This window comes from Lepus europaeus, chromosome 2 (assembly GCF_033115175.1).
Source record: "Lepus europaeus isolate LE1 chromosome 2, mLepTim1.pri, whole genome shotgun sequence".
Classification (NCBI taxonomy): domain Eukaryota; kingdom Metazoa; phylum Chordata; class Mammalia; order Lagomorpha; family Leporidae; genus Lepus; species Lepus europaeus.
The window spans coordinates 80,934,111-80,957,447 of NC_084828.1; the positions used below are offsets into that span (position 1 = coordinate 80,934,111).

The following is a 23,337-nucleotide window of genomic DNA, read 5'->3' on the forward strand; positions in this document are numbered from 1 at the left end:
CTGCCAGTGTCATTATTGTATGCCATGCAGGACCTATTAATATTCATTGTGGGTCTGTGTATCCATGCTTACAAGCACACATGGATTTATTCTTTTTATCACCCAAAGAATTTTCAGCATTGGCCTTCCCCTCATATACCCTTTCTTTATATGAACAATTTCCAGAATGAAATATTATACATATATATAGTTCTATAATTTTTAAACCAAGCAAGTTATTTCTAGAAAGCCAGGCAAACAGGAATGTTTGAGTATGTAATCTCTGCAGACAAATATATTGAAAAGCATTGGCCTAAGTGATCAATTTCTGTTCACAATTGATCATAATGATAGGACTAACAGTCAAAGGGATCGCATAAACAAGACTAGTGTCTACAGATACTACCTGATAGAATAAAAAAGGGAGAGAATGATCCAACATGGGAAGCAGGATACACAGCAGACTCATAGAATGGCAGATGTCCTAAACAGCACTCTGACCTCAGAATCAGCCCTTAAGGCATTCGAATCTGGCTGAAAAGCCCATGAGAGTATTTCAGGCATGGAAAGCCAAGACACTGTGGCTATGACCTTGTCTAAATATGATCAGAGTCGGTGAACTCAAAAGGCCTCCATAGCCTTGGCAACTCACGGCAAGAGCCTAGGGTGATTACTGACACCATAAACAAGAGTGGCAATTTGTTAAGTCAACAACAGGAGTCACTGTGCACTTACTCCTCATGTAGGATCTCTGTCCTAAATGTGCTGTACATTGTGATTTAATGCTATAACTAGTACTCAAACAGTATTTTACACTTTGTGTTTCTGTGTGGGTGCAAACTGTTGAAATCTTTACTTAATATATACTAAATTGATCTTCTGTATATAAAGATAATTGAAAATGAAAAAAAAAAAGAAAAGCATTGGCCTTATACAGATTAAGCCATGTAAAACTATAAGAATGAGTTTATAATTATTCCTTTACCACTGGAATTAAAGTGAAACAAAAGAACAAAAGGTTAAAGGGCCCATATGTGAATATCTAGTGGATATTAGAAATCTTTGTGGTTTCTTTTGATTTCAGCCATTTGAAATCAACATTTTAATATGATGATGAATACCAGAGAGATATTTGCAAACCCATTGACCAGGTAGATAAAATAAATATGACTAGTGTAGAACTGGAGCTCACGTCTTTGAGCAGTGACATAATATATTGTTTGGAAGACATGCCTTTTGTGTGTGATTGAATGCCATCTGTGAACTCCAGAAGAGTGCAGTGAAAACAAGTTCCGTTTTTGATCTGTGCGATTCAAGGCAGCATGGAAAATGGTGGGCCAGCTTAGTGAGGTGTACACCCAGGATGCTACAGTCTTCCAAACCCTTAGATGTCTGTACACAGACATACTGTGATATTTTAAAATATATATTTGATCTTGAGTTTCCTGGCATACAACGCCTAGAATTCTTTGATTTTCCAAGGTGATGAGGTTTTTTTTGTTTGTTTGTTTTTTGGTATGCTACTGAGTTTTCTGACAGCAGCCCCCAGCTAGCTTCAGGTTAGGAGTTGAGTGGGGCTGGTCACGTAGAAGACCAAGGCAGAGTTAGGAGGCTGAGATCTGCAGCCCCACTCCTAACCTTGGGAAGGAAGGAGAGGCTGAAGGTTAAATTGGCCAATGATTTAATCAATCATGCTTATATAAAGAAGCCTCCATAAAGACCTAGAAGGACAGGGTTCAGAGAGCTTCCAGAGAACTGAACTTGTAGGAGTTCCTAGAGAGGATGTGCCCAGGGAGGGCATGCAAACTCCGCCACTCTCCCCACATGCCTTGCATGGCACATCTCTTCATCTGCACCCTTTGTAACTTCCTCTATAGTAGACCAATTATATTCATCAGCTTTTTGTTACCGTAAGGAAATACCCAAGGCACCTAGCTTAAAAGACAAAGGATTTATTTAGCTCACAGAGTTCAAGGTTCAAGTCCCTGATTTGGGGTGGGGGAGGTCCATCAGTTTTGCCTCTGATGAGGGCAGCAGACGGCAATGGTGAACGCTTACAGAGGAAGGATCCCATGGTAAGCCAGGAGGCAGAGGTTGGGTTCAACCTCAGGCTTTCATAAATGCTCACCGGAGATTGCCTTCCAAGGACACACTCCCAGTAACCTAAGGATCTTCACAAGGCTCCTCTTCCTCCCAACAGCACCTCCCTAGGGATCAAGCCTTTAACATATGGGCCTTTGGAGGTTATTTAATATCCAAACCATAGCACCAGGAAACATGAGTGGTTCTGTGGGCTGCTCTAGCAAATTAACTGAACCCAAGATGGGAGGTGAGGGAACCTTGGTTTTTAGCTGGTTGATCAGACACTCAGGAAATGATAGCTGGCCTTTGTGGCTGGCCTCTGAAGCAGGAGTACAGTCTTGGCGACTGAGCCCCCAGCCTGTGGGTCCGACTCTGTCTCCAGGCAGACAGTGTCAGAGCTGAGTGGCATTGCAGGGCATCCCGCTGGTTTCCACTGAAACACTGGTGCTTGCTTGGTGTGTGGAGGAAACCCCCACACATGTGTATCAGAGGTGTGCTGTGAGAGTACAGGAGGAGAAACCAAGTCTGTTTCCCACCTCTTTCTAGGACACTGCTGCAGATCTTTAGAGGTACTCTTCCCACAAAACTAATAGAATTGTCTTGGCTTTTTGTCAAGGAGGTATAATCCTGCTTCACTTTTTTTTTTTAAGATTTATTGTATTTATTTGAAAGACAGAGTTACAGAGAGAGGTAGAGACAGAGAGAGAGAGATCTTCCATCCGCTGGTTCACTCCCCAATTGGCCAAGATGGTCGGAGCTGCGCCGATCCAAAGCCAGGAGCCAGGAGCTTCCTCCAGGTCTCCCACACAGGTGCAGGGGCCCAAGGACTTGGGCCATCTTCCACTGCTTTCCCAGGCCATAGCAGAGAATCGGATCGGAAGAGGAGCAGCCAGGAATAGAACCGGTGCCCATATGGGATGCTGGCACTTCAGGCCAGGGCTCTAACCCGCTACACCACAGCACCGGCCCCAATCCTGCTTTGCTTTCAACTCACTTTGAGGTCCATGGAAATAAGGTTAAATCAATATTTTGTGATTAGAAAAATGGTGGATGACTGTAGATGTAGCCCCAAGTCATTTGCCAGATCCTACATTTGCCCGCTTTGATAATTGATGCACAATGTATTTTGATTTCAGAATAGTTTTGCAAATTTTATACCAGACCAATTTGGGCAGAGACCTTTTTTAAGGTGTAATATAAAAGAGAAATAAGTATGGTTTGAAATGTTTTATGCAGGAAATTTAACTTCTTTAAAAAAAAAAAAGATTTGAGAGAGAGAGATACCTTCCACCCACTGGTTCACTCCCCAAGTGGCCGCAATGGCCAGGGCTGGGCTAGGCTGAAGCCAGGAGCCAGGAGCTTCTTCCAAGTATCCCATATTGGCACAGGGTCCAAGCACTCGGGCCATCTTCCACTGTTTTCCCAGGCATATCAGCAGGGAGCAGTATTAGAAGTGGAGCAGCCAGGCCTCAAACCAGTGCCTATATGGGATGCCAGCGTCACAGGCAGAGGCTTAACATGCTACTGCACAGCACTGGCCCCTGGAAATTGAATTTCTAAATGAGCTGTACTCAGATATAACATATTTCCAGTATATTCAGTTATTCCCTGTGTTTATATAGGTATCTTCTTTTGTTGCTAATGAAGAGCTACTCAAGTAAAAGAAAGACACTGACACAGACAATGGATTTGTTAGGATGTGCTCACTGAGCAGGCTTTCTTAGACTTTGTTCCAGTTTTCATCAGGGAAGGTGCTGTAGCACAGTGGGTTAAGCTGCTGCTTGTGACAACAACATCCCATATCAGAGTGTCATTTCCAGTCCTGGCTGCTCTGATTCTGATGTAGTTCCTTGCTAATGCACCTGAGAAAGCAGCAGATTATGGCCCAAGTGCTTGGGCCGCTGCCAGCCATGTGGAAAACCTGGATGAAGTTCCTGGCTCCTGGCTCCTGGCTTCTGCCTGGCCTAGCCCTGACTATAGCGGCCATCTGGGAGGTTGAACCAGCAGATGTAAGCTCGCTTGCTTCTCTCTCTCTCTCTCTCTCTCTCTCTCTCTCTCTCTCTCTCTCTCTCCCTCCCTCTCTCTCTTGCTCTTTCTTTCAAATAAATAAGTACAATAGTCTTTAAAAAACATTTTTCATCTCTAAATGAAGCAGCTAGCACTCATTTCCTGTGCTGCTTGGAAATAAGCTAATGTAACAGAAACACCTGAACTGAAGAAGCCCTCGCTCCAAGGCTTAGGCTAGTAACACTGACAGGTTCATTCTCCCAGACTGGGAGCCAAGATCTTAAACTCAGCGGTTGTTCCATTGCCTCATCCTGATGTCTATTGGCAGCTGCCATTCTGAGAAGATGAGGAGGCTGTGTCATCTCCAGGGAGTTGAACTTGATAGCTGTGGGGGTAGGGGCAGTGGCAATTGTCTGGGAGCTGAAGGATATGGCTCCCTTGTTTCTAGGAAGGGATTTCGGAGATTGGTCCTAAGTGTGGCTAAAGAGCTATCTGTTGTTACCTAGCAGACTTAGGGGAGAACAATGACTCAGGACAGTAACTGATGGCATTCATCTGTTCTTCGCTTTCCTGAGACATAGAACTTTGAAGCTAAAAGTGGCCTCAGAGTATCCAGTCTAGCCAGTGGCAGAGCACACGGACATTGAATTAGGGGAGGCACCTATGGTTTTATTGATCTTTATTTAGCAGATTCTTAGATGGTGCTTCCCATGGATCTAGACAGTATGCTAAGCACTTCACAAATACTAATTCCTTAATGCTAGTAACAACCTGATGGAGTAGGTGCCAATGTCACCTTCATTTACTGATAAAGAAACAAATACAGAAGTTAAGCAACTGGCCTGCTCACACAGCTAGTCATCCTGGAGCCGGGCATTCCACCGTGAGGTTTATGCTTTGGAGCTGAGAGCCATGCCACGCTGTGTGTGATCTGCAGACAACACAAGTTTGGGAACTGTATTTCCTATCCACAGCAAGATAAGCACCGAAAATGGGAGTGTTTTCATTACAGCCTTTATAGAAATTTGACATTTCTACAACGTGCAAGAGCGTGACTTTGTATTTTTACAAGTATTGGTTCAAAACAGATTGGAAATAAGAAAAACAAGTCCTCAACCACAAATGGTTTGGGAAAGATAGCCCTCGAATAATTATCATGCAAATAGGCATGTATAGTGTACCAACCTGAATGTCTGTCATTTGGCAAAGGATTTACAAATGTCACATGTGAAAGAGTACAAGGGGTTCTTCAGGAAGCTCATGGAAAATGCCTACTATGAAAAAGACTATGCATGGATTTCATAGATGTGCATGGATTTCAAAAAAATGTTGTGCCAAAATAAACATAAATTTAATTTCATTTTTCCATGAACTTGTTGAGGCCCCCAGTTATAACAGATGATGGAGCAGCCATTTGGCACAGCAGTTAAGTCACCACATCCCATTTCGAGTGCCTGGTTCAAGGCCTGGCTTCTCCACTTTTTGCTAATGTGCACTCTGAGAGGCAACAGATGATAACTCAAGCACTTGGGTCCCTGCTGGAGACCCAGATTGAGTTCCCAGCTCTTGGTTTCAGCCTGACCCATCCCCAGACGTTGCAGGTGTTTGGGGGAATAAATCAGCAGATGGAAGACCTCTCTGTCTGTCCATCTTTCAAATATGATGAAAATAAATAAAAATTTATGAAAACGATTAAAGTAGATCTTCATGTCCAAACATGGAGAAATTAAAATAATTTTGAATAAATGAGCAAAACTGCAGAAATAGCGCCTATATTGTAATTTATAAAATATAAATCAAAATATTACTGCATTTGCATATAAAGTAAATGTGTAGCAACATGGATAATAGAGGTGCACTCCAGCTTCAAAAGAGAAGCTGGGGAATAGAAAACCAACTGGCAAAAGGGCTTCAGTTATATCTGTAATCCTCTATTTAAAAAAAAAAAAAACTAAAGCAAATTTGGCAGAAATGTTTACACTTTTGCTATATGTAGGTGGTGGGTACATGGTTGTCATTTTATGTCTGTATTCTTCTGTATCTTAAGACTATTTCATAGTAAAATCAGCCTCAGAAAATGATTTTTAATCTAGAAATCCAGTTGTACATACCAGAACATCAAGAGTTCTTTATTACCTGCAGTGTCTGGTGATATATTTCTCTTCCCATTTAGTGAAAAACCTGCTGTTGGAAGTTTCTAAGCCCCTGGCTAAATAGGATGCTTTGTTTTGGAGTCCTTGAGTTGGGGGAGGGGTGCCTGGATTCTGGTGCTAGCTCTGGTGCTAATTTCTGACAATAACCTTCCCCTATGTAAACCTTCACTGTCTTATCTATAAAACTAGTAAGGTAAATGAGACTCTTTTAGCACTGACATTTTATAATTTCTATACATTGTATATAAATTTGTGTTTGCAATGTTTGCATAGACTAGTAACTTGATCCTCCTTCTTATAATCATTGTAGAGACCAAAGCATGGAATGAACATAAATATGTGTCCAGTGGAGTTAGATCTCAGTTTAATTCTTCTCTGCCACTGTGGGCCTCAGTCTCCAGACTTGCTCTCACTTTGTCTCATAAGATGAGAATCATAATAAACAGTACCTATCTTGACTTGGAACTTGATGAGAAAATAATATTATTGTTGTAGTTCTTACAAATCAGTTACTTAGCTAGAAAGATAATAGCATAAATTCTCAAACAGCTACCGGCAGTCATTTTCAGAGATGGCATGAGTACAATATGCTAATCTTTCTCTTGAGAAGCAATTAAGTAAGTAGATAACTTCTATTCTAAGTGATACCACATTCTTTTACAGTCATGCATTTAAAGTGATTTGGAAATGGCCCTGTCCCAAGACAGAACACTTAACTAAATGATGAATTATAAAATGTTTCCAACTTTTAGATTCCCCTTACTTGGACCATGGTTGAATGGCTCCCATTGTTCATATGAGATAAACTTGAAACAATAAGTGAGAATACTCTTGATTTTTAATTTTGTACTGTTTGTACTCTTGCATTAATCTATACAGAAAGCACAAAAGTAGACCAGATCACAACAGCGGAAGAGGAATGGTCATTCCAAAGTTATATTTGTGATTCTTTTAAAGCCAGGCTGCGATTTGCCATGGAAGAAACAAAACAAAACTTGGACAGTCGTCTGTCTTGCCTACTGGATCTGTAGTTCTGCTGACACAGTCTGTGTTGATAAATCTAAGCTTTGAAGGCTTGGACTCAGCAGAGCCACATGGTATCCGAGGGGTCTGGCGCAGGAGCAGCAGCTCTGTACCTTATCAGCTGAAGACAACAGAGAGGCCCTGCTTCTGCTTCTAGTGCTCTGGGAGATGTTTATCACCCAGGCTTCTGAGAACAGGAGTTTGACCCACACCAAACACTTGAGAAATAATGTCAACAGACCCCAGACTGCAGCCAACAAAGAATTTTCTGAGATAAGATTACAACTTTGTCCTTACAGGGATGCCAACCAAGTCAGTTGATCTCCAAATAGTCCTGAGCAGAGCAGCCCTGTACGTTGTCCTTCATACCACAGAACATTAGGAGCTCATTCTTTGTGAGTCTTTCTAAATGCAAATGTTCTGCTGTTTTTTTTCCAAAATATGCCCCAAACTCTAGCAATGTCTAAGAAAATCTCAGCAAGGTCAAGGCCCAGCAAGCCTGAGCTTGGTACCCACAAGATCAGCCAGTGGTAGAAGCTGGAGGCAGCTCTCTATTGGTAAAAATCATTCATTCACCTTATTTCAGGATTTTATTTCTTCTCTATTGGCTTCATCCAAGCTAGAGAGCCTCCAGGGTCAGATTAGGACTAGGGCAAAACCATTATAGGAAAAGGTGATTCAACCATTGAGTATGTGTGAAAAACTGTGATAATTTGTTTAAATACCTAGTCATGTGTTTGGTTTAAATATCAGTGTGCAAACTGGCACTGTCAGGTGGGGTGAGGTAGGCGGCTGGTGGCAGGCAGGCAGTTGCAGTTTGAGCTGGTCAGGTATTACTCTCCCAAGACCTGTTGGTGATGAGTCGAGGAGCACGCATAGAGAGGACTCACCTTTGATTTGTCTTCCACATGTTCACTGTATCATTTCCTTGGGCATGCCTCCCATTCACCCCCTTGCCGTCCCTGTGTAAGCCCCATAGGGTGACCTTCTGGATTCTAATCCCTCCTTCCCAGGGCTGTGCTATATACAGTTGCCAGATTAATTATAAACACACACACACACACACACACACCTTTTTACCATGTCATTTCCCAGTAGTCTGAAAATGAACTCCAGACTCCTCCAGTTTATTATTGAATGTCCTCACCAACCCTTCAAGTTCAATCTTCCGCCGTCTCCTTCTTCATCAATCTTTATTTCATCCAAAGAATCTATTATGAGCTCTCAGAATTTATTCTTTCATTTGCATGCCCCTATGCTTTTATTCCTGCTGTCTCCCTCTTTTGGAACTCTTTCCCCCTACTCTTCCATTAAACCTTTTCAGACCAATCCTGCCTACACGAAGCTGACCCTCCTCTGAACCGGCTTTCGTACCAGTCCTTGGGCAATCAATCACATACTATCACAATAATTCATCTTTATTTTGTGTGCTGTGCTGTCCTCTTTCACTCTTTTTTCCTTGCTGTCTCTACTGTTGTGTGTGGATGATGTGTGTAGCTAGAGGAGAAGTCTCTGAAAATAAATTCTATGTCTTATGTATCTTTAGATTTGTGCACTACCATATAGGTGCTCCATGACATTGTTAATGCTTAGTAATTCTTGCTCGAGGTCTTGGTTTGTACGCTGTGGCTCCTGTGTTGCTGGGCCACTTTGGAAAGTCTGGGGACCTGTGCTTTCTCAACACTAGTACAGCCCAGAACAGCCTCCCTGAGCAGTAGGGGCAGGGAGGCTGTTCTGAAGGGGGCTTAAAGAAGTTTCTTTTGAGTAATTCAAAGCTTTCTCTAAAGCCAAAGTCACGGGGTTCTAATGTTGATCTCCTCAGAGTTTTACAGGGGTTTGGGTGTCAAGAATTTGAGGCCATTAAATAAGGTTTGCCTGATACAGGTTTCTTACGTGCCCACGTCGGCTGTTCTGGCCCCTCTGTGCTGTTGCACAGGGTAGCTTCCTCTGGACATGCTCTTCCTCTAGCCTTATCCTTGGCTCCACATTCAGAGGGAAGCTGGGGAACTGGGCAAACACTAAGGGTCCGGTGTCTGGCTTGTGGAGTTCAGCTCTCCCCTGTCCTTAGGCAAATTGACTGGTGTTTCTAAGCCTGCAGTTTCCTCTTCTGTAATAGAACCTACCTCACGTGATGGTTATGAGAAGGAAATAAGATAGTCAATGTCAAATACAGAGGCTCGTGCAACTACATTCTGATGTTGAAAACAGTCAATAAAGGACATACCGTTTACAAACAATATGCTCATTTCTCTCATTTAAATAAACAAAATCAAACAAAGTCTCTTGATCTCCAATCACTATCTCTTTAAAGCCAAACAAGAATTCTCCATTGCGCTATGTTTTGTTGCTCTCTCCCATTCTCTGGCACCCTCTCTAATCAGGCTTTGGCCCCCTCCATTCCATGACAGCTGCTTTTCTCAAAGTCACCAATGACTCTCGTGTTGCTAAGTAAGCTTAACACTTGTTTCTCGCGTCAGCCACGCTGCCTGACCTATCGAGTAGCATTTGATGCAGCTGATTTCTCCCCTCTGCCGCACACTTGACATGGGGTCTCCGGGAGGTCCGTTCTCTGCTTCTCCTACCTCTCTGGCTGCTTCCTTGACCTCTCATCTCTCTGTTTCTGGCTCAGTCCTTGGATTTCTTCTCTGTCCATATCTGTGCCCCTGGGTGATCTCACCCACTTTAAAACTTCCATTGTCATCTGTACACTCCCTGGCTATCACCAGCTCACCAGCACTTTCTCCCCTGAACTCCAGACTTGATAGCCAACTGCCGTAACGCTTCTGCACTCAGCCTCCAGTGGGCATCTCCAGGATATCCAAAACTGAACTCCTCCTGCCGCTTCCCCACGCCTGCTGCTCTCCTCATCTTCCCCGTCTCAGGAATCTCTAAGTATTCTCACTTACTGTTTCAAGTTCATCTCACGTGAGCAATAGGAACCATTCCACCATGGTCCAAGTTTTGCAGGCCAACATTCCAAGTCATCCTTGACCCCCTTTTATCATATCCTCTGCCCGATCATCAGCAAATTCTGTGGGGTCTACCATCAAAACATACCCAAAAACATGCCTTTCTAACAACCACAGGCACCACTATCCTTTGCAAGTCACCAACATCCTTCACCTGGAAGAGCATCCTGGTCTCCTAGCCAGTCTCCCTACTTCTACGGCCCTTACATGTAGGGAAGAATGTGTCACTCTGCCTCAGCCTTGCGGTGGGTTTTCACACCAGGTGACAGCTGAAGGCCTCCCACTGGCCCCCTAGCCCCAGATCACTCAGTCCCCTGCTGCCTCTCTGACCTTTTTTACTGCTCTCGCCTTGCCTACTCCACTGAAGCCGTCGCTGGCACACCCCAGGTCTGGCCTCTGCATTTGGATCCTTTTCTGACTGCCTGGAATACCCTTCCCCAGGTGGCCACATGGCCCACCCCCTCCCTACCTTCAGGTTTTTGCTCAGATGCTCATGTCAAGAGGCCTTCAGTTTAATTTGCATGCCCTATGCCACCTCGGCATTTCTGCTCCCTTCCCCTACTCTATTTTTCAGTATAGAACTTCTCACCATCTGCCTTGCTTTACCTTGTACTTACTTTGTTCCTGTCATAATCTATTATATGTGTTCGCCGTAAGAATAGAACCTCCATGAAGGTGGGTGTATGTCTTCTGCCCACTCCTCTATCCACAACACCGGGCATGGTGCCTTCATGTTCAAAACTGACTGAGGGTCAGCTGTCACTGCAGGTCCCTAGTGGGCTCCCTGACTCAGTTCTGCAGCTGGCCGTGACATTCTACCTTGTATCCTAGCTGCCGGAGAAGGGCACTGTCTTACTGCCGGCTTGGGGGCCTGCCATAGCTGCCTCTAATGTGGCTGTGTCTGTCTGTCCTTTTTCCTCAGATGCATACTCTCATTCCTCCAGTGAAAACGGAGGCAAGTCTGAGTCCGTGGCCAACCTGCAGGCTCAGCCCTCCCTGAACTCCATCCACAGCTCCCCCGGTCCCAAGCGTTCCACCAACACCCTGAAGAAGTGGCTGACCAGTCCTGTGCGCCGGCTCAACAGCGGGAAGGCAGATGGCAACATCAAGAAGCAGAAGAAAGTGCGGGATGGTCGGAAGAGCTTCGACCTGGGGTCTCCGAAGCCTGGGGAGGAGACGACCCCACAGGGAGACAGCGCCGATGAGGTACTTGCCAGGGCCTGGAGACCCCCACAGGCAGGGACTTCTCACAAGTCCCCCTCCGCGGGCTCTGTATGAGCCTCCACTCGCTGAGAGTTTGTCATCTGGAGCCCAAGTGACTTCAGTTCTTTTTATCCTCAAGATGTGCCCAGCTCCAGAGGCTGGCCAGCGCCTAGAATATCCTGCAGACAGAAACCGTTTTGCCGGATTTGGGAGGCAGACGTCTGGGCCTGATGGGAGGCAGTTGATTACCTGGTTCCCTGCCTCTGCTGAGGACTACATCAAAACTGGCCAGACCTTTAGACCAAGAATCAAAGAACGGAGACCACTTTCCTTTGGAAAGAGAACACTGGGCTGGGAGATTACAGCTGCATCCAAGTATCTTGAGCAGTGCTGTATATAAAAGAGAACAGGCGATTCCAGATTGCTGCAAGGGGGAGAACCGTGTTTAACATGCAGTGGTTACAACAGACAAGGATTCAGTTCAGAGAGGGATTTGGCAGGGATGGGACAGCCAGTGATGAAATGGCCTTGATGGCAACTAATGAGAGCCCGCACTGGAAGCCGTTGTCGGACAGTATGGCCTACATAACAGTCAGGGAGGTCTCCTGTTAGCTGAGAGAGTAGGCTGCATGATCACTGAGGTCTTAGAAAGATTCCATCCTCAAAATACACTAGATGCAAAAAAAAAAAAAAATACACTAGATGCATTTGGGTTGAGGGAATGAGATCTGATCTGGCAAACTAATCTACTCCCATCACTGATGTGGCTAAAAACTCTTCCCATGTACAGCCAGGCTCCTTCTTGTACTGTCCGCGGGCCTCCCTTTCCCTGGAAAGGGCAATGGAGCCTGGTAACATTCCAGTCAGGGTTTAACTAAAGGTCCTTCCAAAATGTTGGAAGTTAGGCTCTGTCTGAGTATTGTTTTTCTGTCTCTCTTGCTAACTACTGAATAGGATAGCTTTCTGTTTTATCTGGGTTTTGTGGGTTGTGTGTGTGTGTGTGTGTGTTCTCCCTTGGTCCTCATTCTCCTTTGTGATAAGCGGATGGATCTGTATTACAGAGGGGGAAACTGCCCCTGCAAAGATAGGGGTGTGGTGAGAGAGAAACTGGCCTCTCATGCTTTGTTTTTTTACAAACATCAAGTTCTGAGCTGTCGGCGACTTTGGCTATATGAAATGGTAGCTAATGCTGCTCTTTTGTTCTAGAAGAGCAAGAAAGGTTGGGGAGAAGATGAGCCAGATGAAGAGTCCCACACCCCCCTCCCTCCGCCTATGAAGATCTTTGACAACGACCCCACGCAGGATGAGATGGTAGGCCCTCATGCTTTCTTCCTTGAAAGAGCAATGCGCCCTGCACGTGATTTGTGTGTGTGTGTGTGTACATATGTATGATGGGTCACCTCTTACCTCCCGTGAATCCTTGGTGATCTAGATCCGTCTGGGATTTGGCAGGTGTCCGGGAGGACTGACTTCCCTCTGGGCGGTGTAGGGGTGTGCATAGGATTCTCACAATGGGCATCTGCCGGACCGCTTGTCCTGCTGATGAAGGGCAATGGTTCTGACTTCGGAGGCAGCAGATCCTAAAAGGGTCAAAAAGGAAACTGTGGCAGCTCCAGGTCACAGCCATTTTATTGCATCTGACTGTACAACCTATGTTTTGATTGCTTTCCATATCCTCCACTCTAAAATCTCAATAATGGTCAATTCTACCGCGGCCCAGTGCTGTTAGCATGAGGGTTGGGGATGCAGCTAAGGGGAGGCTGTTAGAACACCAACCTGCCCAAGTCCTTCACATCACAAAATCCCCCGCTCACTGGCCTGCAGAGGCACCCTCATGTCTGAAGTGCCCATGTCCACTGTGCCTCTGGTGATGCAGTGGCCATCCAGGTGCCCAGGAGCAGCAGCTCAACAGGGATATGCTCGCAAGAACTAAGCCGAGTTACAGGGGTGTTTTAATTGTCTTATCCATCATTCACTTTCCTTACAGCCATGCGTCCACTTCGCTGTGATTTTTTTCTTTTCTTTTTCTTTTCCATTTATTTTTATCTACTGTTTTAATTTTTTATTTATTTGAAAACCAGAGACTCAGAGACAGAGAGCTACACAGAGAGATCTTCTATCTGCTGGTTCATTCCTTAAATGCCTGCAATAGCCAGGGATGGTACAGTCTAAAGCTAAGAGCTAAGAACTCAATCCAGGTCTCCCAAGTGGGTGGCAGGGACTAAGTACTTGACCCATCACCTACCGCCACCAAGAGTGCACAGTAGGAGGAAGCTGGAGTCAGAAGCAGAGCCAGGACTCAAACCCAAGCGCTCTGATGTGGCACGCAGGCTTCCCTAGAGACGTCTTACCCTTGGTGACAGATGCCTGGCTTCATTGTGTTTTCCTTGTCTGCTCTCTGTGTTGCCCGTCCTCCTGGACTTGGATGTGGTAATAGCAGTTTCCGGTTTCAGGCCTACTCTCCATTTGCTTTTCAGAGTGGTGGCTGTTGCAGTTGGTAGCCTAGCTGTCCCTACTTCAGGGTCTTGTGTTTACGAGTGCTCTGCCTTGCAGCAGGGCGGCCTCCTTTGCAGTGGGGACCCTGCATGCCTCAGCAGGAAGCACGCTTCTGTAAGGCTGGCCTAGGATGCAGCTCAGTACCATCTACAGACGCTTCCGGATCCCTGTGATATTCCAGTTCTTGTTTTCATTCTCTCTGCTTTGCATTTGGCTTGTTAACCCACATTAATTGAGGCCTTCGTCTGTGCTGGGCTAGAGGATAGGATGAGGACTGAGATGTGGTAGCTGCCCCCGTGGCATCCACCTGTGGAAAGTGTGCAGCAGTCACCCCTCTGAGGTGATGTTCGTGGCCCTGCTCTCAAGGGCCAGCTCTCTGACTCTAGACTGTTGGGAAGGAAGGTAGTTGGAAGCCTGGCATTGTGCCCATCCGGGATTCCCAGGGGCAGAAATGCCTGTGCCTCACCTTGAGATGGAAATGGAACCAGCCTGCCGGGTTGCCAGGGGCCCACCATTGTAGAGTGTTTTGCCAACAGTGCTGGTGTTTGAGAGCGTGGAGTGGAGCTGTCCCATTACCTGCCATCCCACACAGCCCTCCACACAAGTCCCCAGCTTGTGCAAGATAAGGGAAGGTCATGAACCCTCCCCCTCCAACTCTCCCAAACAGAATGTTTGGGGGAGGTGGATGCAATGTTGTTTCTGGATAATTTTTAACTGAGCGTGAGGACGCACACCAGCCATTTGTGGAGTCCTTTTCTTAGCTAGAAATAGGGCAGATGGCAATGTTGAGACACATTAACTCCTCTTAGTGTACAAATGTTTCTCTGGAATATTTGGGATTGGGATGAGCTTCAGAACTTCTAGTAAATGAAGTTGGATTTATCCAGACAATTTTTACAATGAGTTAGAAGTTCACCTGCTGGAATGTTGTGTGATTATTTTAATTCTCCATGTTTCCTTTTGATCTTTGTTCCTATGCATGGATGTTTTACATTTCTGTGTGTGATGTATTCTTGTTTTATGTATTACCATGTTCTATCCTCTTACTCGTTTTACCCCTGTAACTGTAATTTTGATAGCTGGAGAGTGTTTTCTGTATGTGAAGTTCCATCATTTGTTAAGCAGCCCCCATTAGAGACATTCTGGCAGGGTGTTTCCAGTCCTGCTGCTCTGGATGGTTCCTCACCGACCATGGTGTCCACCCAGCCTTTGTTCTTTTGACTTCTGTCCTTAGGGTAAGTTCCCAGGAGTAGGAGTTGTAGATGGAAGAGACAGTAACTTGGCAGTCCAACCAGATTCAGCTTTTTCCTGCATTCCCCATTCCCCCAGGAGAGGAAAAGAGTATTGCTATATCTTCTTTAATTACATTTATTTGCTTTTTCCACCTTATCTCAGGAGCAAAGACTTAAGGTAACTGTGAGAGTAGTTGGAAGCTTCCTTTTTGAAACTCTTCCCCTAGCCTGAGGAAGAAACTTGAAGCCAAACCATTGCACTCTCTATGCCCTCTGTCCTTACTGTTGAAGACTGTGGGAGCCAGCACTCTGGCCTGGAACACCACTGCCTTCGGCTCTGACATGCTGGGGGCAACGCACATGCATGCAGGGTTAACCTTTTGTCTCCCAGTTTCTTCTCAGGTAGAATAAGGAAGAAACAAGTGAGAAACCACCATCCCTCAGCAAGCAGGAATCCCTAAACCACTGGCCAAACAGCCACATGAGCAAGTCCTCATTACTGGTGCAAGGAAAAGAGACACAAGGATGCCCTTGGCAGAGCCTCCTGTTACTGTGGACAGAGTGGTCTCCAGCCCACGACATGCAACTCCTGCCAAAGCCCTTTCTTTCTATTTGGCCCTAGTGTTCCAGTTCATGGGCCTTACTAGAACCAGCCATTTTCGGGAGAGTGTGTCCAGCTTGCTGATCCCTAAGTGCCCTGCCCGTAGCATTTTTGCATGACACACACTGCAAATCTTTATCTAAGGCAAGGACTATTTCTTTGGACAAACCTGAGGCTGGATTTATGACTCCTTTCTTACTTTGAAACAGCCACAGGCAGTTTTAGTAGCCAAAGCCCCATTTGCCCTCGGAGTAGTCATCCCCAACCCCCACGCCAGCCCTTGTCCGGTGTTGTCAGTAGGACCTGCCCTAGCCTGTTGGCCTCCTGGGAACTCAGCAGCCCCTCCTCTCAGCTCCTTTGGAGTCAAAGAGGGCCTGGTCTGATCCATGCTTTGATGTTGGCCAGATGCCTGACAAGGAGTAGGCAGACCCATCCCACGCCCATACTGCCCTTCATCTCCCACTGTCATCTCTTCCTTCTAAGCAAAGCTTTGCCTCCCCTGCCTGCTGTGAGCTTCGGACTTCTGTTTTGCTTCCTAACTGCTGTTCCTCATTCCTTGCTAATCTGCTCTCCCTTTGCTGCCCGGTGTCTTGCAGTCCTCTTCTTTGCTAGCAGCTCGGCAGGCTGCCACTGAAGTTCCTACTGCTGCAGACCTTGTCAGTGCAATAGAAAAGTTGGTCAAAAGCAAGCTGGTAAGTGGGGGTCCTGAGGCAGCTCCATGTGTGTCCCTGCCTCTGTGAAGCTCCTGGGGTCTTGCACAACCTTCTGCTGTGTTCTCCACCGCACCTGCCTGCATTCCCCCAATAGGATCATTTCCGGTAATGGTGGCTTCTAAAAAGCTGTGCCCCATAGCCCTTTGTGGCTCAGGCAATTAATGTCCTTTTGGTGTTGGGTTGTTGATGAGAGGTGAACAGGGTCCCAGGTGGACCAGCCTCCTTGTAAGCTTGACCCAGTGGCTGCAGGCAAGTGGCATTCGGTCAGTTTCACATGTGCTCTGAGTAATACCCTGTGCTGCCAACACAAAGAACATGGACTGGGTCTTGGCAACCCTATTGGGGGACCTCAGATAACTTTCTAGCTTGCAAAGTCTTATAACAGTGGATTGCTGACAACCAAGGTGAATGGGTGAAAGTGTGTGGATACCTCACCACAATAAACTAAGGGAACTGATGCATGTCCCCATCAAGGGGAGAGAGCTAAGGACAAGCCACCAGTGACTCGTTTAACCTTGTCACCTGGACCACCCAAACTGGTAGAGAGGAAAGTGTGATGAGTTAGAGCTACTTTGGGACTTTTGGCATAATGCCAAAATTGTCAAAGTGCTCTTGTTTCCATTAGGACAGAGCTGTCCCTTTCCTCCACCCCGGCCATGTTTTTACATTTAAGTGGACACCCTGGGGCTGTGTTGTGGTACAGTGGATTAAGCTGTGACCTGAGACACCAGCATCTGATATCAGAGTGCCAGTTAGAGTCCCAGCTGCACCACATCCAATCCAGGTTCCTGCTAATATGCGTGGGAAGGCAGCGAAAGATGGCTCAAGTACTTGGGCCCCTGCCATCCACGTGGGAGACCCAGATGGAGTTCCTGGTTCCTAGTTTCAGCCTGGCCCAGCCCCAGCTGTTGTAGCCATTTGGGGAGTGAACCAGTGGATAGACCATCTCTCTCTCCTCTCTCCCCACCCCCCTCCCTGTCTCTCCCTCTTTCTCTGTAATTCTACCTTTCAAATAAATAAATCTTTTTTTAAAAGTGTATCAGTGTAGGATGACACTTTGAAGTATTTTTCCTGTCTTTCTTAACTGTGTCACCCATTTGACTTTTCCTGCAATTCTCATTAAGGATAAATGTCAGCTTCTACCAGACTTCTCTTGGGCAGTCGTGTTAATCAACCTTTCTCTTCTTGGCCCAGGAATGAGAGGAAAATGACAGATGCTCCCCAGAGAGAGTTGCCTGACCATTTTGATCACAGTAACGCCTTTTTCAGATATCCCAGGATAGAGTGTGCAAATGAAATTAACACATCTGACTTTGTTCTTTACCTTTTAAATTTCCCTTCCTAATTAAAACACAAAATTGGTGATTGTAGTAACTGGGGCCAAGCTCTTGAAGCTTTTCTGTTTTCCTCCCATCTCTTGCTCTCCCACTGGTAACAGCTAAGGACTCTTGAGAGTACTGCCTTGGTTTTTCAAAGAGTGCCCTCTGACCGCCCCTGGCTTGCTCTTCCTCCTCTCCACACCAACCCATCCATCCTACTCATTCTGCAGATACCATCCTTTGTTTTTTGTCTTAAAAATCACTCTTCCTGTTGCGTTTTCTCTTTCACCATCTGAGTCTGGGTTGCGCTCTCGGGCCTAGGCTTGCAGCAACCATGGCAGTCTCCCCACCCGCTCTGCCGTGCACGTCACTGTCCCATGCACTTCCACAAGCACTGCTCGCCACCTCCCTCCTCGCTATTCCCCAACACAAGCTTGGCTGCTGCTTCCTGCCCCCAGCTTTTGTTCCTACTGCTTGCCTCTCTGGGATATGTTCTCTCTAATTTGTGCTTATCCTGAGCATAATGGTCCTTCAAGCCCGTGCTCAAACCTCAACTCTCCATAAGGGCCTCCCTGAGCAGCTCAGGCCAAATTTCCTCTGAAATCCCAAGGCAGTTACTGAAGTCACACGCTGCTGGGGACAGCTCTTGGAGGGCCCTGTTGTGATGTTGTTAAAGCATCTTCACGCTTTCCATTTGCAGCTCACGTCTGCAGTCAATGACAAGTCACTTAGGACGTGATTATTGTTTCCTCCATTAGTATACAGCAGTCTTTATCCTTAAAGGGTTCTTTGTGACTGTTTGTCTCCAGAAGCCTGTTTGCTAATGTTGTGTGTTACATTTCCCCCTCCCGTTACTACTGACCTTTGAGTCTCTTTAGGCCTCTAGTTTGTGTGGTCCTTGGGTCTGGTGTTAAACGTGTAAGTGAGGATATTGAGAAGTCCCGTAAGCACAGATTCCCAGAGGAGAATGGGTTGGCACTGGAGTTGATTGGCTCGTAAATGTCTACTGAATGAATGTCTTTTCTGTGTCTTCACCCATCATTAACTACTTCTTTCAGACCCACAGTTAGCCCAGAATTATAGAGATGTATCTTAACATAGAGAACCAAGCCTGTATCACAGGAAGGAGTGAGGGAGCAGTGGTTTGGTTTCTTAAAACATTCTCACTAAAACTTGATTCTCTGTTCTTTCCTGTACTTCCTCTTCTCATGCCACTGTGATGTAGTGATGGAGCAATGATAGGTTCAGGATATTGCAGCCATGTTTGAGAACATTAAGTTGCAATTTCATCATCAAGACTCTTATTCCTATTTCTCATCAGCTCTTCAGCTTAGAAGAAAATATGGAGCACCTATAAAAGTTCTGGAATATTTATTTGACTGAATTCAATAGTGTGATGCCTGCCAAAATAGCCAGTATGATCTCAGGCTGGGTTAATGAAACAATGTACAGATCAAGAGAAGCAGTAGTCCCATTGTACTCGCAGCCATTCAGCCCGCACCTGCGTGTGTGGTATGTGAATGACACCTTGTATTCTACGTAAATCATTAAAAATGTTCTTGAAGGAACTGGAAGGGCCCTGGAGGGGTAACCAGTATCATGTGGTCCATGTCATTAGAGTGAAAGCTGCAGAAGCTGAGATTAAGTTTGGGAAGAAGCTGAGGGCTGCTCTCTTCCAGGAATTGAAGAGTGATCATGGGAATAGAGGGTAGAAATGACTTTGTCATCGAGAGGGCAGACTCTAGATCTGTAGATGGGAGTTGTCTCTTCTCAGTGTAAGGAAGAACTAGTAGAATCCTTTCCAGTGAACAGAGTCTGATTCCATTGTACAGGGATTCTTGAATCTTAGAGTCTTTGAGTTTTTTTATTGGTTCTCAAGGGATGACACCAAACTCTGCACTTGGAATCCATTTGGCCCCAACCCTCCTCAAAGGCCATGAGACCCTCTCGTCCCTATGCCCAAGAGCTATCCCTGGCACTTTGTGGCCATACTGTCATTGTTGACCCAAGACTTCTGCCTCTGTGCTGCCCAAGAGCTACTATCAGGGAAGGAAGGCAGGGTTCTAGGCCCGTCTGCAGTGCAGATAAAACCCCTGGAGATGCCCCATTGGTGAGGCCTTCTGGACATTAATGGACCTTCCAAGATTTCACTACCAGCCCTGGCCTTTAATCAGTGCTTTCGATTACCAAGAGAGGATGCTCACCACCTCCCCCCAAAAGTTAACATACTTTTTCTAGTTTTGAGACATTGTCTTTTTTTTTTTTTTTTTTAAAGATTTATATATTTGGCCGGCGCCGTGGCTTAACAGGCTAATCCTCCGCCTTGCGGCACCGGCACACCAGGTTCTAGTCCCGGTCAGGGCGCCGGATTCTATCCTGGTTGCCCCTCTTCCAGGCCAGCTCTCTGCTATGGCCCGGGAAGGCAGTGGAGGATGGCCGAAGTCCTTGGGCCCTGCACCCGCATGGGAGACCAGGAGAAGACCTGGCTTCTGGCTTCGGATCAGCGTGGTGCGCCGGCCGCAGCGGCCATTGAAGGGTGAACCAACGGCAAAAAGGAAGACCTTTCTCTCTGTCTCTCTCTCTCTCACTATCCACTCTGCCTATAAAAAAAAAAAAAAAAGATTTATATATTTATTTGAAGGTCAGAGTTACACAGAGAGAGGGAGAGGCAGAGAGAGAAAGAGAGGTCTTCCATCTGATCATTCACTCCTCAGTTGGCCGCAATAACTGGAGCTGCGCCGATCCAAAGCCAGGAGCCAGGAGCTTCTTCCAGGTCTCCCACATGGGTGCAGGGACCCAAAGAGTTGGGCCATCTACCACTGCTTTCTCAGGCCACAGCAGAGAGCTGAATTGGAAGTGGAGCAGCCAGGACTCAAACCACTATGCCACAGTGCCAGCCCCGAGGCACCTTTAATGTAAGCCAAGAATAAGGACTCCCTGTGCTTTCCCTGAGTGGCTTAAAAAATTGTTTTAATTAATTTATTTTTTTTTTCTTTTTTTTTTTATTTTTTTTTTTATTTTTGACAGGCAGAGTGGACAGTGAGAGAGAGAGAGAGACAGAGAGAAAGGTCTTCCTTTGCCGTTGGTTCACCCTCTAATGGCCGCCGCGGTAGCGCGCTGCGGCCGGCGCACCGCGCTGTTCCGATGGCAGGAGCCAGGTGCTTCTCCTGGTCTCCCATGGGGTGCAGAGCCCAAACACTTGGGCCATCCTCCACTGCACTCCCTGGCCACAGCAGAGAGCTGGCCTGGAAGAGGGGCAACCGGGACAGGATCGGTACCCCGACCGGGACTAGAACCCGGTGTGCCGGCGCCGCAAGGCGGAGGATTAGCCTGTTGAGCCACGGCGCCGGCTAATTAATTTATTTTTATTTTGAAGGAAAGAGACAGAGAGAGAGGACTGTCCCATCTACTGGCTTACTCCATCAGTCCCTATAATCACTGGGGCTGAGCTAAGCTGAAGCCAGAGGCTGGGAGCTGGGAGCTCAGTCCTGGTCTCATGTGGGTAGCAGGAACCTTCCCAGGTGCAGGAAGCAGAACTGGAACATAGACCTGGGCACTCTGATATGAGACCCAGCTGTCTCAAGCTGCATCTTTACTGTGCCTAATAGCCACCCATATCCCTGTGTTACTTTTAATAAAACTTTCTGGACCTGTCGACAGCTGCTGTGTGTCTAAGGAATTGGAAGATCAGGTTTTAGTCCTGTCTCTGCTACTTATTGTATGGCCCTGGGATAATGACTTAGTCTACTTGGGCCTGTCTTTAATTTGCCTATCAGTGATGATGATTCTGTCCACCTGAATCTAATCTCAAGCGCATAATGATGATGATGGAGTAGGAGTGGACGCACTTTGTAATCTGATAAGCCAGCATCTGCGAATAATAGCTGTCAGCCCCCAGCTGCCCTGTGAAGGGCAGGGAAAGGGGACTGTGTCATCCTTATCTTCAGTAACCTAGTGTGGTGCTGGGCATGTGGAAACGGTGTTTGATGGGTGACTGTTGCAAGGTAATAGTCTAACAGTCTATATGATTTGGCATTATTCCTCAAGTGTGAGGAGCAAGTTTCCTGGCCACAGGAGAATCCAGTGTGTCCCTGAGTGCTAGTCCTGGGGCCCTAGGCTTGATTACCTACCTGGCATGGAAGATGAAGCCTTCGTAAAGGAAGTCCCTCTCTGAGCTCTCACCAGGTGGCACAGCCGAAGAGTTCATGGAGCCTGGCCAATAATCCCTAGCCTTTAGGGAGGGAGCTGGCCATCTCTGAACCTCAATTCAGCCAACCTGCTGACCTGGCATCCCGAGAATGTGCCCTGCCTGCTCCAGCCAGACTTCCAGCCCGTTGGTTCTCCTGCTTGGCTGGCAGTCACTTCCCTGGGCCAGCTCAGGGCCAGCCCCCCACCCCCAGAGAACACAGCCAGGGCCAGGCTGTCGCTTTGTCTCCTTTTAATGAATCGGCCAGGTGGAGTAGGCAGCAGGTCAGAATCCAGAAGGAAGGAAACAGTGACCCCTTCAGAACCACTGTGGGGGTATGTGTGTTTCAGGAGCTGGGTTTACCTGGCACCTCTCTGGCCACGGGAGTCCCAAAGTTTAGGTTTTTACCTACCATTGTCAACCCAGTGTTGCCATTTGCCACACTTCGGTTTTCCCACGGTGTAGCTGTAAGATCCAGTGCTGTTTGTGCAGAGACAGGCACACAAATTACAATTAACTATAGGCTTCATGTTGTTCAGGAAATCTCTAGGCTTGTTCATTCACTTATCTCTGACTTTGCATCCTCTGACCTTTATTGCCCCATTTCTTCCCCTGCCTGGCTCCCAGTAACCACTGCGGTTTCTTTGCTCTATCTTTGTGTATTTGGTTTTTGTTTGTTTGTTTGTTTAAGGATTCCACATATAAGTGAGATCATGTGATATTTTTCTCTCTGTGTCTGGCTTATTTCACTTACCGTAATGTTCTCCAGTTTCCTGCATGTGTAGCAAATGGTGGGATCTCCTGAATTGAAGACAATAGTATACATTGTACATGTACCACAGTTTCTTTATCTACTTGTCTATTGACAGACATGTTTCCATATCTTCCCTCTTATAAATAATGTTTCAGTGAACAAAGGAGTGCAGAAATATTTACAAGGTACTGATTTCATTGCCTCTGGGTATTCAAGAGTACTTCAAAAAGTTATTGGAAAAATTGAATCAAAAGAAGTTTATTTTGGAGCAAGATATTTTGAAATTGGAGCATACAAGGGATCTTCAAAAGGTTCATGAAAAATGCATATCGTGAAAAAAAACTATGCATAGGTTTCACAATAGTCAAGGCTTGTAAATAGCATTAGTGTCCATCAAGTGATGACTGGATAAAGAAAATGTGGTACATATGCACAATGGAATGCTAGGCAGCCATAAAGAAGCATGATATGTTATTTGCAATAACATTGACAGAACTGCAGGTCATTATGTTACATGAAATAAGCCAAGCACAATCTCACTCATATGTAGAGTCTAAGAAACTTGATCTGATAGTGGTTACCAGAGGCTGGGGAGAAGGGGGGAGGGTGGGATGAGGAAA

At 46.2% G+C, this 23,337-nt stretch overlaps 1 protein-coding gene across 10 annotated transcripts in view; it reads left to right on the plus strand.

The window, feature by feature from the left end:
• KALRN (kalirin RhoGEF kinase) overlaps window positions 1-23,337 on the plus strand; it is a 737,253-nt gene that overhangs the window by 648,838 nt on the left and 65,078 nt on the right. For 6 of the 10 annotated variants that reach the window (XM_062209080.1, XM_062209015.1, XM_062209004.1 and 3 more), the window contains 2 exons: window positions 11,136-11,419; window positions 12,623-12,727. In XM_062209080.1, the coding sequence (XP_062065064.1) occupies window positions 11,136-11,419; window positions 12,623-12,727 (389 nt within the window). Of the gene's footprint in view, window positions 1-11,135; window positions 11,420-12,622; window positions 12,728-16,341; window positions 16,438-23,337 lie in introns of all 10 variants that reach the window. The other 4 variants (XM_062209024.1, XM_062209033.1, XM_062209062.1 and 1 more) reach the window with 2 other exon arrangements.